Source organism: Simochromis diagramma, unplaced genomic scaffold, assembly GCF_900408965.1.
Source record: "Simochromis diagramma unplaced genomic scaffold, fSimDia1.1 OVJJ01000705.1, whole genome shotgun sequence".
Classification (NCBI taxonomy): Eukaryota; Metazoa; Chordata; class Actinopteri; order Cichliformes; family Cichlidae; genus Simochromis; species Simochromis diagramma.
In genome coordinates, this window is record NW_024387448.1 from 4,260,113 (window position 1) to 4,275,550 (window position 15,438).

Consider the following 15,438-nt stretch of genomic DNA (forward strand, 5'->3'; position numbering starts at 1 on the left):
ACCTGGTTGTACTCTATGGTGTGGTTGTGCCTCAAGTGATGAAAGATGTTTCCATCTTTAGTGAGGACAGTTTTCTTGAATATTGTGCAAAGAATTGTGCTTTATTGGAGGTCTGACATCTTGTTGCCAAGTACTAAATTACCACTTGTAATTTACCACCGCCACAGTGTTGTGCTCCAAATAGGCTGATATGACAAGTGAGTCATGTTTGCAGTCATGCAGTTTCTCTCTGATAGTTAATGGTTTAGTAAAGTTAATAAAGTAAAGTGTAGCTTCTGTACTTTAGACTAATGTACAGAAGCTTCTGTACTCTGTCCCATTTACTGCATTAACAGTTCAAAATGTTTGATAAATGAAATGCTGCCTCAGCCATGTCAGTCATTGATATATATTAAATATCCTTCCAGGTGGAAGTGACAGGAGTGAACTCAGTGCTGGTGCAGAACCTTTCCTCTCTTTCCAGATACCTCATTTCTGTTCAGTCTCACTACGCACAAGGCCTGTCTGCAGCGCTCACCAGTAACGTCACCACACGTGAGACAAAATATTTGTTTTTGGCATGAAGGCATCACCTTAGGCTACATTTGTTATATCAAACTGACTTCATGTTGTCTTTTTTATTAATAGTTTTTTGGGTATAAATTTGTTGATGCAATCTTTGCTATCTTTGCTCTTTTTCCATAGATTGAACTGAGGAAATGGGAATAAATGGTGTGTTTTTGTTGCAGGCTGCTAGTAAAAAAGTGCTTAAAGATTAAAAATTGGTTCTTTCCCAAGTGTTCTGTTATGTGCAGACACAGTATTGGTTCATCAATTGCGTTAGATGCTTTTAAATTCTTGAATGATTGGTAGGTCAGTGCTGAGTGGTTCCACAAACAAAACAAAACAAAGCATTCCTCAGAAAATGGTCAGGTACAAAAACTGGACTAAAAACGAGTGAAAAAACAGATGATGTCCAAAGAAATACTTCAGCATGTGGCTCAAGGCTTTTGCACTGTACTGTAAATGTTATTGATTAATAATGAGAAATGTCATAATGTAGCTGTCTCTCTCTTTTTTTTATTCCCATACACATTATTCTTTTCTTCTAGTGAAGGTGCCTCCTCCTTCAGACCTTAGGATAACCAATTTCTCAGACAGTGACATCACGGTGCGCTGGGAAGCTGCAGATGATGATGTTTCTTACCTCATTAAGTGGATCTCCCTAAGTGGAGGCGACCTGAGGCAGGTGGGGAAGAACTATTGGGTTGTTGGAGTACATATTATGAAATGAAAAATACGATATAAACTGTTGTCCTGTGTGTCCCTGCTGTGTATTTCAGCTGCGTATGAGTGGTGACAGTGAAGGAGCAGTTCTTGGAGGGGTGGAGGATGATAAGGAGTATCAGATATCACTGTCTGCACTCTATGGAGATGGAGCTCAGAGTGAAGCTGTGGCCGTACGCTATAGCACCTGTGAGTCACACATTTTCTGATCCTGAGCATTTCTCAAACACAGGAGGGGAGAGCCTGATGAAACCATTTACCAAAGTCACATTAGCACTAGTGTTCAGCCTAAAAAATAGACAAGTTAAAAGTCATGCATTTGAGTCAATCATCCATATTATTTGTTTATTTATTAAATTATTTTCGAGACACTGTTAGTTGTTAGAAGCCAATGTTTTAATGATAGGATATGTATGACAGTAATTAAACAACTTAAGATATCCAAGATTACCACAAAAACACAGAAATAAAAATCATAGAATCACAGAAAGCTTTGTTTCTCTCCCGTTAGTCTATAGGCCCAGTTACCTTTTACTTTTCTGTGGTCAGTAGCCCTTCGTGTCATATTCTGTACAATATAGCATTACTAATACAATAGTAAATTAAGTAAGTAAATGAACTTCATTGTGTAATTGATGGCCGTTCCCAAAGTACTAGTCACTTAAAGTTTAAATTTCACATCTAAATTCTCATCTTTGAGTAACTAGAACTCTGAGCTATGAAATAAATGTAGTGAGGGTAAAAGTATCAAATCAAAGTATCACATTCTCTGTTATACTTTACATTTATTGTCTAAAAAACACTTTGCTTTGCTGCCAAAATAATTTCCTCCTATAAAGGAACAAAGTGAATGTTAAGTGTCGTTAGCTGTGGTACTTTATCTCTTCTATGATGTTGCTGCAGTGTCTGGTGGAGGCCCGACCAGCCTCACGGTTTCTGATGAGACTGCCGTTAGCATGGTGATCAGCTGGGTATCTCCCAATGCTCATGTCCTCCAGTATCGTGTGTCCTACACAGCATTGACTGGAGCTGACAGCCAGGGTCACACTGTGAGTGGGTTCTAGTCATTACATCTTCAACTATTCTGGCTTTCAGCCGGCTGCCATGTGTGAGAATTCCAGGAATTCCATAAGCCCCAAAACTTTAAATGAGTTCTGACTGTGTTGGGATGATAGTGTGGTTTGTTGTCTGCAGGTGCTGGTCCCTAGTGGGAAGAAGCAGGTGATGCTGGAGTCATTGCAGCCAGATACACGTTACAGCATCTTGGTCACCGCTGAGTACCACAACAGAGAAGGAGGCAGCGGTTCAGCTCAGGGCAAAACTGGTGAGTCAAACAAGGGAAAGATGCCAAGACAGCTCAAGTTCAACTTCCAGTTAAGACCGACAGGCTTACATGCAAAAAGTGCAAATGTCCCATTACTTTACCCTTACAGGAGGGATATGCATATGTTTTTGGGCAGTATTGTTTCTACAGCACTACACATACAGTCATTTTGGTCCAGAGACACAGATTCCTTTCTCTGCATAATGATAGGCTCTCTGAACAATGAGACAGCAGCCAGCATCGGTACAATACCAGTACTGCTCTTGAAACTTGGTTATAAGTTCAAAAATTGCTGGGTGCACTGTGTCTACGTTTATTGTCCATGCTAGTGTGCAAATGACATTCTTTGGCTTTGTTTTTTGTTTTTTTTTTTGTTTCTTTTCTGTCTTTTTTTTTGTCTCTCTAGCCACTTTGTGGGTAAGCAGTGCAAGTGTGGTCAGGTCAGACCACTCCAGTATCTGTGTGCCATGGAGACCAGTATCTGCCGTTGATGGATATCGTATTGTAATCCAGGATGTAAAAGGTATTCTGTAATCATGTCTACAGTGATGTGAAAAGGTGTTTGCCCCCTTCCTGATTTCCTAGTGTTTTGCATCATCAAACAAATTTTAATATTAGAAGAAAGATAAGACAAGTAAATACAAAATGCAGTTTTTAAATGATGATTTCATAGATTAGGGAAACCTCCCTGGTCCTGTGAAAAAAAAAAAAAGATTGCCCCTCTTGTTAAATCATGAATTAACTGTAACTAACTACATTTTTTGGAAAGCTGAGTTGAGTTTCACTAAACACACTCAGGCCTGATTAATTGCAGACTTGGGATGCAGACAGAATGATTTCCTGTGTCGTTCAGTGGTGCTTTTTGATATGGCATGGTGGTGGTAATGTATTATCTGGAGCTGTTTTTCTGCTTCAGGACCTAGAAGACTTGCTGTGGTAAATAGAACCATGAATTGCTGCTGTCTACCTGCTTTGGAGGGGTTTTTTCCCTTAATTATTAACCCCTTCATTTAGCAACTGCATTTTGTGTTTACTTGTGTTATCTTTGTCTAATTTAAATGTTTTTCATCATCTGAAATATTTAAGTGTGACAAACATCCAAAAAATATGAAATTATTTTCACACCACTATATATACATTATATGTGAGTTATTAGTTGTAACAGAACATACAGTGATTGCTGGCAATTTACTCTGTCGTGCATGTGTGCATAGACAAGCAATCAAAGCAAGAAGTTGTGAGTAAGTCCAGCAGAAGCCACTGTTTCACTGATCTGGAACCTGAGACTCTGTATCGCATCAGTGTGCACTCTCTTCTCGGCTCAGCAGAGGGCCCGGCAGTCTCCATCCTCCATCCCACAGGTCTGACATGTTCTCAGAAACACAGATGATCATTGGCCAGCAAACACAAAAACTAATTTAATTCACAGTTTATGTATGAACAGTAATATATTATTCTATATAAATAATTTCAATGCAATTTTGTTACAGCTGCAGCTCCAGCCCGAATTGCCATCCATCCCCGGATGTACCCTATCCACAATGAAGGTAAATCTTTAGATCCACGTATAGTTTATCTTCAACTTCTTCTGAGTAGCCTATGAAATATTTCGGGCTGAATTTAACACACGAGTTCAGCAGATTCCCCAGTCAGAGTGTGTGTGTGTGTGTGTGTGTGTGTGTGTGTGTGTGTGTGTGTGTGTGTGTGTGTGTGTGTGTGTGTGTGTTTCTGTCTTTGCATGAATCAAAATCCAGCTGAAAGGCAATAGCCCACCAATAATATGTTCCAGTCCTGTGCAGCAATCAGTTTTCACCAACACTATCATTTACCTGTATGCGCACAAAAATCAGAGGGGTGCCGTCAAAGTTACCACTGGATTCACGGACCATGTGCACACCAGCTATTCACAGCTAGCGTGTTTCCATATTTTTAGATATAAATGCGGTATTAAGGTAGATTGTGGTGAAATTACAAAAACACAAAGAAAAAAATTGAATAATAATAATATTAGACAATAATAATAATAATAATAATAATAATAATAATAATAATAAACATTTAACCTAGAATATGTTTAAAGGTGAGATTAAAGGTGAAGAATGACAAACCAGAATAAAAGAAGGAAGGAGGTGCCCATTTGATAATCGGGCAGTTGTGGAATAAACAATAACTTCAAGATTAATATAAAAAGAAATTAAGTGAAAGTGTTGACCTCTGGTAAGAATGGGCATCGTTTTTTAATGACTGTGGTGCTGATATGCAAAGCTTTTTAATACGATGGAGATCACTTTTGTTTTTAAATTGTAAACAATAAGTTTTCTAAGAAATATTTCTAAGAAAGTTGGTGTGTGTACACACTGTTTTTGAATAAAACCCGAGCATACAGCAGTACTTTTGCCTACTTTTACACTCTTGTGTTGCAGTGTGCCCTGAAGTCACCATCAGAAACAGCATTGTTAAAGGTGAGACACGCTGTCCTCCCTTTAAACTGAAACTTAAAAAAAACCAACAACAACAACTACGAAGGAAGCACCACACTGTGTTTCTGTTACGTTTGTGCTGGTTTAGGGTTCAACATGATGGAAGCCTTTGGTCTGACTCAGAGAGCTCACTCATCGGTGGAGGGAGTGGCAGCCGAGCCTTTTGTCTTCAACACGCTCCCCACCTACACTCTGTACAGAGACGTCCAACTGACACAGAGCACCAAGTGAGAATTTCTTTCAGTCCTCCACCTTTTCTTTGTCATTGTATTTTAATTTGAGTAAACACCAGTTCAATGACATAGACACTAATGCAATGCTTTTCAAACTTTTTGTAGCATGTCTAAGCCAACCCTAACATCACATGGTCCTTTTTTGTGCTGTGCTTGTGAGACTCAGGCATGGAAAGGAAAATTATGTAAACTTTCACAGAAATGTGTTTAGTCAGTGATAGAAAAAAGTGAATCTTGCGGTCTGTCTTGCCATCCTTCCAGGTTTATCCACCCCGCAGGTTTCTCCCCAGAGCACACCATCAGCATTGCCTTCCGAATGCTGCAGGATACACCCAGGGAGCCTTTTGCTCTCTGGCAGCTCACAGACAATGACTTCCAGCCAAAGATGGGAGTGGTGATTGACCGTGAGTAACACTGCCTGCACCTTCCCGCCTCCTGCACTGGAAGTAGGGATGGGTATCGTTTAGGTTTTATCCGATACCGATGCCAAATCGGTACTTTTGAAACGGTACCGGTGCTCAAACGGTGCTCAAACCGGTGCTTAAAGAATGGAGAACACAAAATTGGTCCAAAAACCTCTCGTGTTCAGCTGTTTTTTGTAAAAAGATAACAATGTTAGCCTTTTCTGCAGCTATGGGGCATATATGGTATCACTCTTGGCTGGAAGCAGTGCTTAAACAATGTAAAAAACACAAACTTTGTCCAAAAACCTCTCATGTTTAACTGTTTTCCACTTTTTCTTTGGTCATTTTAGCCTTTTTGGCCAGGGTGAAGGGAGTATCTGCCATCAAACAAGAGGACAGCCGCATGTAGCTATGATGATGTTTGCTAGTTCACCTTACATGCATTAATGTAATAACGTGGTTAGCCTACTCAACGTAAATTACACACGAACAACATGAAGCTACTCACGCAGAGAAGAACGGCTGCTGCTGCTGCATCATCATCCTCATCATTTCTGCTACACTGGCAGGGCTAGGGGCCAGGACTCTCCTCTTCGTGTTTTTGGGGGATGTTGCATAACAGGCAACCCACCCGCAGTAGGTGTGCTCGGTGTGAGGTCTCGCAGCAAGCTATCAAATACGGCGCATTTCTGGGCTTTTAAAAAAAACGCTATGCGTCGCCAGGTGTTTCAAGGAGGTGTTACCTCCTTTGACAGTATCACAGTATCAGCTTAAAGCACTTGTTGCAGGCTGCTGAGTTTGCATATTTTGCTGTGAAGTACAGCCAGACTTTTGACCGCTTCGCTTTGGGCATTTTAAACCTGTAGCTCTGCTCTAAAAGAACGTACGTACCTGGGCCCGCCTACTATCCTCGGAAACGTAAAATGATTGGCTAGAAGTTTATCACAGCTCAGGAAAAAAAAGCACCGAAATAAAGCACCGAAATGTGCGCTGCTTTTCGGTCTGGTTACTACCGTTTATGTCAGAACCGGTGCCATCATGGCACCGGACACCGGTACCCATCCCTAACTGGAAGCATGTCTTTGGACTTGTTGCAGTCCCTTAATCGTCTACATTGTTCTTTAACAAAAACAGAGAACAGAAGTGAACACATTTCTGTAAACTCACCTCCCTAAGCTCATTATTGTGGCTTTTACAATGATGACCTTATTATCCTGTGCGTTTGTGTTTTTGCAGCAACCACCAAGCACCTGTTATACTTCAGTCTGGACTACAGAGGTGAAGTGCAGGAGCTGACCTTTGACCAGCCACAGGTCCACAGGCTGTTCTATGGCAGTTTCCACAAGGTGAATGTAAAACTAGGAAAATAGGCTACCCTACGCTGAGAAGCGCCCTATGGTCGCTGGGAGAGAGATAACCGTCCACTCTCACATTTTTTTAATGATGGGCAGTTTAGGATCATCATTTAACTTAACCCCACTGCATTTCATTGAACTGTGAGAGGAAGACTCTCCCAAAGTGTGAGGTAGGGTTAGTGTTAGTAGATATGATGACTTAGACCTCAGACGCCTAAACGGCACATTTTCTTCCATTTGGCAGGTTCACCTTTCTGTTAGCCAGGTGAGTGTATCCTTGTCTGTGGACTGTCAGCATGTGGGTGAGAGGCCAGCCCGTCCTCTAGGCAACCTGCCCACCGATGGATTTGAGATGCTGGGAAAACTGGTGAAGACCCGAGGACCTAACAGTGGCTCAGCCCCGGTATTTAACATTCTTTGATATTAATTCTAGCTCAGCCTATTAATGCACTCTAAACATACCTTTAAAAACTGTGGATGATCACTTCCTCTGTCCTGTATTCAATGTCTGTTCTGTGCTCTTCATCACTTCCAGTTTCAGCTGCAGTCTTTTGAAATCGTCTGTAACACCACGTGGGCTTCAGAGGATACCTGCTGTGACCTGCCTGGAGTGGTCAGTGTGCTAATATTTACATTCACCTTTCTTCAACCCTTATTATTTCACAAAAAAATCATATAGCTGTCATGATTTGTTTTACCAAGTGGTGGTGCAACATTGAGAGAACCTTTCTAAGAGCAGTGTAAATTTACTCACTTAATATCTTTATTATTGTGTCTGTGTAAGAGAGATGAGGAGAGCTGCCCTTCCCCTGCGTACACCTGTACCTGTTCCTCTGACGTCCCTGGAGCTCCTGGTCCCCCTGGACCACCTGTATGTCACCTCAAACACACCCAGAGTACTTGTTGCATGATTCCTCACTGTTAAACACTCAGTTCTTTGTCTTCTTTCCCAGGGGAAGCCAGGCCCTCGTGGCGAAAAAGGTGAAAAAGGAGAACATGGCCAAAAGGTGAGCTGAAAGCTTTATTCAGACCTTTCAGATGCAGTCATGGCTTTATTTAGAAGTTTGTGTATAACAGTCAGGTTTTTCTCATTTTGCCTGAGAAGTTGAACAGCTTAAACCCTGCTGCTCCTGCCACAAGAGGAGACTTAACAAACAGGCATTACTTTTTTTTTAACGATTAAATATTCCCTGAAGAAAATATGCAAAGAATCAGCTAAAAAAATACAAATGCAGCTGTTGAACAGCTGTTTCCATGTAGTTTCAGTCACAGTGTAGGTAGGGATCGCTCAGTAGGTAGAGTGTTTGCCCCATGATCTGAAGGTTGGAACGGCTACCCTGAGGTACCCCTGAGCAAGGTACCGTCCCCACACAATGCTCCCCGGGCGCTACATTGGTGGCTGCCCACTGCTTCACTGGGTGAAAGAGTTAAATGCAGAGGAGTAATTTCCCTACAGGGACTAACGCATACACAATACACAATAAATGAGTGTTACATCAATGCGCAACTGACAGTGGAAGGGAACTTAATCAGACTCATGAACATGAGAACATAACATAGAATAATATCTCAGATTGTTTGTTGAAACCAGAACCATCTACCTGTAAGTCTCACTTTTCTTTGAATTAGCCTCTTATTTATTTTTTATTTTTTTTCAGGGAGAAGTAGGTCCTCCAGGAAATCCTGGACTTGAGGGAGGCCTTGGACCTGTGGGCAGCATCGGGCCACGAGGCATTACAATGCAGGGCAAAAAGGTAGATTTAACCCTCTGAGGTCCAGGGTATAATTGGCTGTGTTTGACTACTTTGGATTTTACCTTTATATTTCACCTTAGAAACGGTTTACTTTGCCTTGTTTTGTAACATTTCTTTTCAGCACAACCTAATGTGTCCGGCTACACAGTTTTTTGTTGTCGTTTTTTTTTTTTGCCTGCAAGGGAAGCACTGTCCTTACAAAGTCCAGTGTTTACTGTTTCTTCCTGCACTAAACATAACAACAGTACTCAGGAAAAAGTATGCTTAAAATTATTTATCATAACCCGAATTTTAGATGGGATATAAACACTATTTAAAAGCTGGTATATAGTTTGAAGTCTGCACTTCAAACCATGTCGTTTGGACTCGCCCATCTGTCGAACCCAGAGGGTTAAATGTGTACCAATACAGTAACTATGGTGAAAGCTTTGCTAAACGAATGTATGTGCATCCATGTGGATAGTTTATTGTGCAAAAAACGTACTCATATTAATTTCTTTAGGGTCCACCAGGAGCAAGGGGAGAGAAGGGAGATCCTGGGCGACCGGGAGTGCAGGTAAGTTTAAAGTGAAGTAATGGAGTCACCAGAACCTAACCATCTGCTTCTAACAGCTCTCTGTCTCAACCTACTCTGTCTCTCTAGGGGGTACCAGGACCTCCAGGTCAAAAAGGGGAGGAGGGAATCACAGGTGCCAAGGTGAGCTGCTTGATCTCAGTCAGCACAGAATGCATCAAGCTGAGCTCTGTTTCTGTCCTCATCTCTCTGCTACATCTCTCACAGGGCATCAGAGGTGTGGAAGGGAACATGGGCGCACCCGGCGTCACTGGACCAAGGGTAAAGCGTAAATACATCTTCATCTGTTTGTATGCATTTTTGCCTTTGCTGCCAATTTTAAGTTTGGGCAGTGACACTGAGTTTGAGAAAGTGCATCTTATCAGCAGGGAACAGTTTAGACTGTGAATGAACCTTTTCCATTTTAGACACTACACAAGCTGTCCTCTAGCACCACTCTCAGGACAAAGTATCTTTGTTCAAGGTTCAAGGTTCTTTATTTGTCACATGCATAGTTATACAGGTATAACACACAGTGAAATGTAAACTGACACGCTCCTCGACTTGTGCAAAAAAGGGGGGGAGGAAGAACATTATATATAATATATACATTAGGTGAATGTGCAGTAGTAGCATGTAAGCAGCAAGCAGGTGAATTCTGTATATTAAGTGAATTAAATAAGAATAGACAATCTGACTATTTTACAGAATAGACAATATGAACATATTTAAAATTAAAGGAATTTGAAATGTACATTGTGCCGGTGGGTTTGTTTAATCAAACTTTGAAATGAAATACAGTCACTGTAGTTCAACACAGAAAACAACATTCAGCTCAACTGCTGTTCATTTGGTTCTTTTATTTTTTATACAGTGAGGTTGAAGTTGTTACCAATTTAGCAATTCCTATTCAATTATCGGTATCACTTTAATTAAATTCCTTATCAATTCTCTTATTGATACTGATTGGATTCTCATTGGCTCCACTTTGAGAGTCACCACCATTGCTATGCAACATATCAAAGACATTACATGCACGTTACGTTATATGTTGCAAATGATTTGCATGCTGTGTGGTCAAATGTTTGTGCATGTCGGAGGTATTTCCCCTCTCTGTTGTGATCAGTGTTTGGTCATTACTCAGAAAAAGTAGTTATTACACATATTACACAGTACACTTTTTTAAAAACTAATGTAGTATGTTATTTAATTACGCAAGTGAAAGTGGACTTGAGAAGTGGGATTGATAGACAAACAGACTAACAATTCCAAGGGGAACCACTGGGAACCGGTTCTTCACCTCCTTAGTGAGGTGTAATGAGCTGCTCTTTTATGTGTCCTGACCTTATCAAGTAAAGTCATACAAACATGTGGTGTGTGTATAATAAAACTGTTTGCTATCAGGACTTTGTGTCTGACTCACTGTAGGTTTATGCATCTAGCATATTCTATCTATCATGTATAAACAGGGTTTCCAAGGAATGCCAGGATACCCAGGGCCTATAGGAGAAAGGGGCCCCCCAGGTCCTGTGGGACCTACGGTAAGACCTAGGAAATAAATATCACATAAAAGTCTGACCTGTCCTTACAGCTGGTTATTTATCTTTACACTCTACACTACAGGGCTTGCCAGGTAATAAAGGGGAAAGAGGAGAAAAGGTGTGTTATATCATCATTATCTTCTTTTTTTATATAGATCAGATGTAATGGCATCTGATCTTCTTTTTAAATACCTTCTAAAATGTTTCAGTTTCTTTTCAATTGACTTTATCTGGACAAACAGTTTGTAACTCTGATTGTTTTTTTACAGGGAGAACCTCAGTCCATGGCTATGATCTACCAACTGGTCACACAGGCCTGTGAACAACTAGTACATAGTAAGCACTCTAAAAGCAAGCATGTCAGAAATGCATACTGTCTGCAGTGCTGTTTGCCCTCCTCACTGTGAGGAAGAGTCCAATAAGAGTGCCAAAACATTTTTATTCTTTGCTTTTTCAGAGGAGGTGTTAAAACTCGACATGTTCATTAACGAGATCGGTCGTAAGCCAGTTCCAATTGAAGAGCCAGTGGGGCCTCCAGGGGAACCAGGAATACCAGGGCCCAAGGGCCCACCGGGTGAGAGGGGCTCACAGGGTCGTGTAGGCCCAAGGGGAACACCTGGCAGGCCTGGATATCCAGGAGAGCAAGGTAAGCTTAGTAGATAGTTTGTTGGAAGCAAAACATCACTTACAGTTTGATGTTTAACAAAAGTTATCACGTTAATTTGTCTCTTCCCTCTCTGCAGGAAGGAAAGGTGTGCCTGGGGACAAAGGTGATGCAGGGTCCAATGTCCAGGGTCACCCAGGGGTCAAGGGATTAGCAGGTACCACTGTATAAGTAACATAATAAAAGCACACACACATTCAAAGTTACCAAACTTGAAATGATGTCAATGGTCAATGGTAACTTTATTGTCCCCAGTGGGAAGTTGATTTGCAGTCTGTCCATACACAGAAAGACAAAAACAAACAAAGACAACACACACACAAAAAAATAAATAAATAAATATTTTTTAAAAAGCCCAGAGAGAACAGCCCAAATTTTGTCATCAACAAAGTGCAATGTGTAATGGCAACAACCCTTATGTTTAGTCTTATTATCCATGACAATAGCAACAGGTACAAAAGACACTCTGTCTCTTGGTCTTCACTCCAAGAACTTTATATTGACGACCTGAGGGAAGCAGCTGAAAATTATTAAAGAAAGGATGGTCTGAACACAACATGACAGAGGTTGTCTTCCACAGCACTTGCCTGTTATAAAAGTCCACAAGCTGGACCTGAGACTTCCCTGAAATCTGACCAGCCACTTTACCCAGATTACTAAGTCTGGTCTTATTGTTCAAACACACATTACCATACCAAGCAATGATACAGACCATTAAAACAGATTCAATAAAACCTTTATAAAAAAGGGTCATCATTCAGTTAAAACCTCTCAGTCTCCTTAAAAAGTACACTCGTTGTTGATCCTTTTTCACTGTAGCAGCAAGACGTGACTCAAAGGACAGAGCCTTATAACGAACAACCCCCAAATACTTGTAACTGTCCACCAGTTCAATGGCTGCACCATTTACTACTGTCAGTGCAGAATGGGGGTAATGGTTCCTGAAGTCAATTACCATGTCCTTAGTTTTCAAAGTGTTGATCTTTAAGAATGACTGATCACACCAAGAAGCAAACTCATCCACAACAGGCCAATGGGAATCCTCTTCACCATGAAGAAGGCTTACAATGACTGTAAGCTGCATATTTAATGAAATGCCTGTTAGCCTGTGTACTGCGACAGTCATTAGTGTACAAAAATATAGTAGAGGAGAGAGACAACAACCCTGTGGTGAACCAGCAGAAGAATTCAGCTGTTTGGAAAAGCAGCCGTTGCTATATGTGCTAATAATGAATAATGATAAACTCCTTGTTTTTGACTGTCTCGTAGCATGAGTGTTTTGATAAGCACCTAAAATAAAATGTAGTATTACTGTTTTAAAATGTGTATCCACAGGACCTCCTGGTGAGTCTAAGCTGGGAATCCCAGGTCCCAAAGGAGAAAATGGTATGCTGGGGCCATCTGGGATCCCTGGAACACTAGGTCAGCCGGGCGAGATTGGACCACCGGGTGTTTGTGACAACAGCGGAGGCTGCCACATGCTTCCTCAGCAAACAGGTTAGCAGCTAGAGAAAGGCTACTAATCATGCAACCCTGGGAATGTAATGAGTATGAAGATCCAGGCCTGTTTTTTGTTTTGTTTTAACTAATGAAGTACATGTGTAAGTACATGCATGTGTCTATGTTTGTCTGGTGTAAGAGGAGCGCTACAGTAGGCAGGATTTCTATTCTCACATTCTGGTGTGTGTTTTTTGTTGTTGTTGTTGTGGTGGTGTTTCTTATATAGTAATATGATAATTTTGGCTGAGAGTGCTGAAGTCCCAATCTGCTGTCCACACCTTACGTTTATGAGGTGCAGCCAATCAGAAGACAGATGGTTTAAAGAATGGGTTGACTTAAAAGGAGATGAACTAAACCAGCTTGTTTTAGTAGCTGCACGTGACTAAATCACTGTGGACAGTGTTCAGCTGTGAGCCATGCAAAGCTGCAAAGCACTTCTCATTTGACAGAATTGGGTAACTTTGACATCATTTTCACTTATTCGGCATCCTTTTCAAGTTTCTTTCTTCACACAGAAGACTCTTATGATGACTACCAGCCTTGAATGGAGAAAACATGCAGGAGGCAGTGGTAAGGTGACTGACATCTGTAGGAAATGACTGGTTAATTTGGAAGTGAGCAAAAGACTGACACTGGAGCACAAAAGAACTTTGAAGAGGTTTGAAGAGGTTTGCTGCATTGAAAAGGAAAATAGTAAGGGAAGATTGTGTCTCTCTCTTCTCTTATTAAAATCTTCACTCATGTTTCAAATCAGCTAAGAAATTATTCACTTAAGAACAATTAGGGAGCTTTTTCGTACAAAACCTACCAGTTGATGGATAGCTTCATAAGAGATCTTTTCCCAGTGGGATCAGTAAAGTCTTGCCTTAAACAATGTATTCGCACTGAAATCTTTGTTGCCATGTTTCTGTATTCATGCACTGTATCAATGCCAAATAGTTTAGCTGCATATGTTATTTTCTGTGTATTTCATTTGCCATTCTAACCTTAACTGCCTCAAGAAGAATGAAATTGCATAATCCATGGTGGAAAAGCTTCTTTTTCTTCCATGGTATAAATGATGCTGTGAGAACATTTCTTTCCATGTGTATGATAATTGTTATATTGTTAATTATATTAACTGTATCTGGATATCCATGTTTATTTTAAACTGTATGAATTCTAATTGCTTATTCGTGTTTACATTTAATGATTTCTAAAGCTTTGGTGACAAGAATTTGTGTATAAAAGAAAGAGAAATACAGTGTCAGATAATATTTCTTTTGGTGTATCTTTTTGGTTGCTTTTTCTATGTTTTTTTAATCTTGTTAATAAAATGTATAAAAATGTGTGTAATTAATCACAATGTGTTAGTGTGTAATCACCCTGAGACATGCATGCCTGTCTGTAAGAGTCAGATCTAAAGCCACTTCTGATTTGGAGATGCAGCCTGCAGATTCTGTCCAGATTATCCCAGCTCTCTTCACTATATATCCAGGCTTCACTTATCAAATCTGTAAAATTCAAGGCTGGTCCTTAAAAGTTCCCAACAATGCAAAACTGCAGTTTTGTGTTGTGTCACTGGAACAAAAAGTCATAATGTAATGAAATTCTGTTAGGAGGGTGGAAAAAATAACATGATAGTGTCATAATTCTTCATTGGAACCATCTTGAGGAGATCATTGTTTCCAGTGGCCTCTATTTTGCAGAGCACAGCCAACCTGTAAGTGACAAGCAAAATGTTGTCAAATTGCCTGCAGTAGTAGTCTCGGGCTGGGGGGCTGCAGTAATCCTAGCGTATTTGTCAAAATAAAGGGAGATCATTTGGACCGAAGTGGGGAAATTCTTGTTCCCTTCAAATACTTTGCACAACACTGCAGAAAATAAACTCTCTGTTACTGGTCTTACTTTTAAATAGTGAAAGTGCTGAAATATATATATTTAGAAATGTTCCTTTTGACTTTGTCATGTTATTTGATCATTATTGTTATTGCATTCATGTACAAGCAGGATATTGAAGCTGTAGTTCGGTTTTATTGTGGAATATTTAAATATTCAGCAGACTCGGCAACAATGCAGAAGAGCTGAAGGCCACTATCAGAGCAATCTGGGCTCTCATCACACCTGAGCAGTGCCACAGACTGATTCCATGCCACGCCTTATTGCTGTAGTAATTCAGGCAACAGGAGCCCCAACTAAGTATTGAGTGCTGTACATGCTCATACTTTTCGTGTTCATACTTTTCAGTTGGCCAAGAGTTCAAAAAATCCTTTCTTTGTATTGGTCTTATGTAATATTCTAATTTTCTGAGATACTGGATTTGGCGTTTTCGTTAGTTGTCAGTTATAATCATCAAAATTTAAAAAAATAAACACTTGAAATATA

The 15,438-nt window shown here is 40.4% G+C and overlaps 1 protein-coding gene across 3 annotated transcripts in view; it reads left to right on the forward strand.

Annotated features, from left to right (window-relative positions):
• Window positions 1–15,438, forward strand: part of LOC120722685 (collagen alpha-1(XX) chain) — a 37,692-nt gene extending 22,254 nt beyond the window's left edge. For 2 of the 3 annotated variants that reach the window (XM_040013769.1, XM_040013771.1), the window contains 27 exons: window positions 408–534; window positions 1,092–1,228; window positions 1,323–1,455; window positions 2,170–2,315; window positions 2,461–2,590; window positions 2,997–3,113; window positions 3,805–3,951; window positions 4,081–4,137; window positions 5,014–5,052; window positions 5,159–5,297; window positions 5,565–5,707; window positions 6,944–7,053; window positions 7,307–7,465; window positions 7,598–7,675; window positions 7,847–7,933; window positions 8,016–8,069; window positions 8,721–8,816; window positions 9,319–9,372; window positions 9,460–9,513; window positions 9,598–9,651; window positions 10,839–10,910; window positions 10,993–11,028; window positions 11,180–11,246; window positions 11,368–11,556; window positions 11,654–11,731; window positions 12,910–13,071; window positions 13,590–15,438. In XM_040013769.1, the coding sequence (XP_039869703.1) occupies window positions 408–534; window positions 1,092–1,228; window positions 1,323–1,455; window positions 2,170–2,315; window positions 2,461–2,590; window positions 2,997–3,113; window positions 3,805–3,951; window positions 4,081–4,137; window positions 5,014–5,052; window positions 5,159–5,297; window positions 5,565–5,707; window positions 6,944–7,053; window positions 7,307–7,465; window positions 7,598–7,675; window positions 7,847–7,933; window positions 8,016–8,069; window positions 8,721–8,816; window positions 9,319–9,372; window positions 9,460–9,513; window positions 9,598–9,651; window positions 10,839–10,910; window positions 10,993–11,028; window positions 11,180–11,246; window positions 11,368–11,556; window positions 11,654–11,731; window positions 12,910–13,071; window positions 13,590–13,618 (2,694 nt within the window). In that variant the 3' untranslated portion in view covers window positions 13,619–15,438. The remainder of the gene's footprint in view (window positions 1–407; window positions 535–1,091; window positions 1,229–1,322; window positions 1,456–2,169; window positions 2,316–2,460; window positions 2,591–2,996; window positions 3,114–3,804; window positions 3,952–4,080; window positions 4,138–5,013; window positions 5,053–5,158; window positions 5,298–5,564; window positions 5,708–6,943; window positions 7,054–7,306; window positions 7,466–7,597; window positions 7,676–7,846; window positions 7,934–8,015; window positions 8,070–8,720; window positions 8,817–9,318; window positions 9,373–9,459; window positions 9,514–9,597; window positions 9,652–10,838; window positions 10,911–10,992; window positions 11,029–11,179; window positions 11,247–11,367; window positions 11,557–11,653; window positions 11,732–12,909; window positions 13,072–13,589) is intronic. The other variant, XM_040013770.1, reaches the window with a different exon arrangement.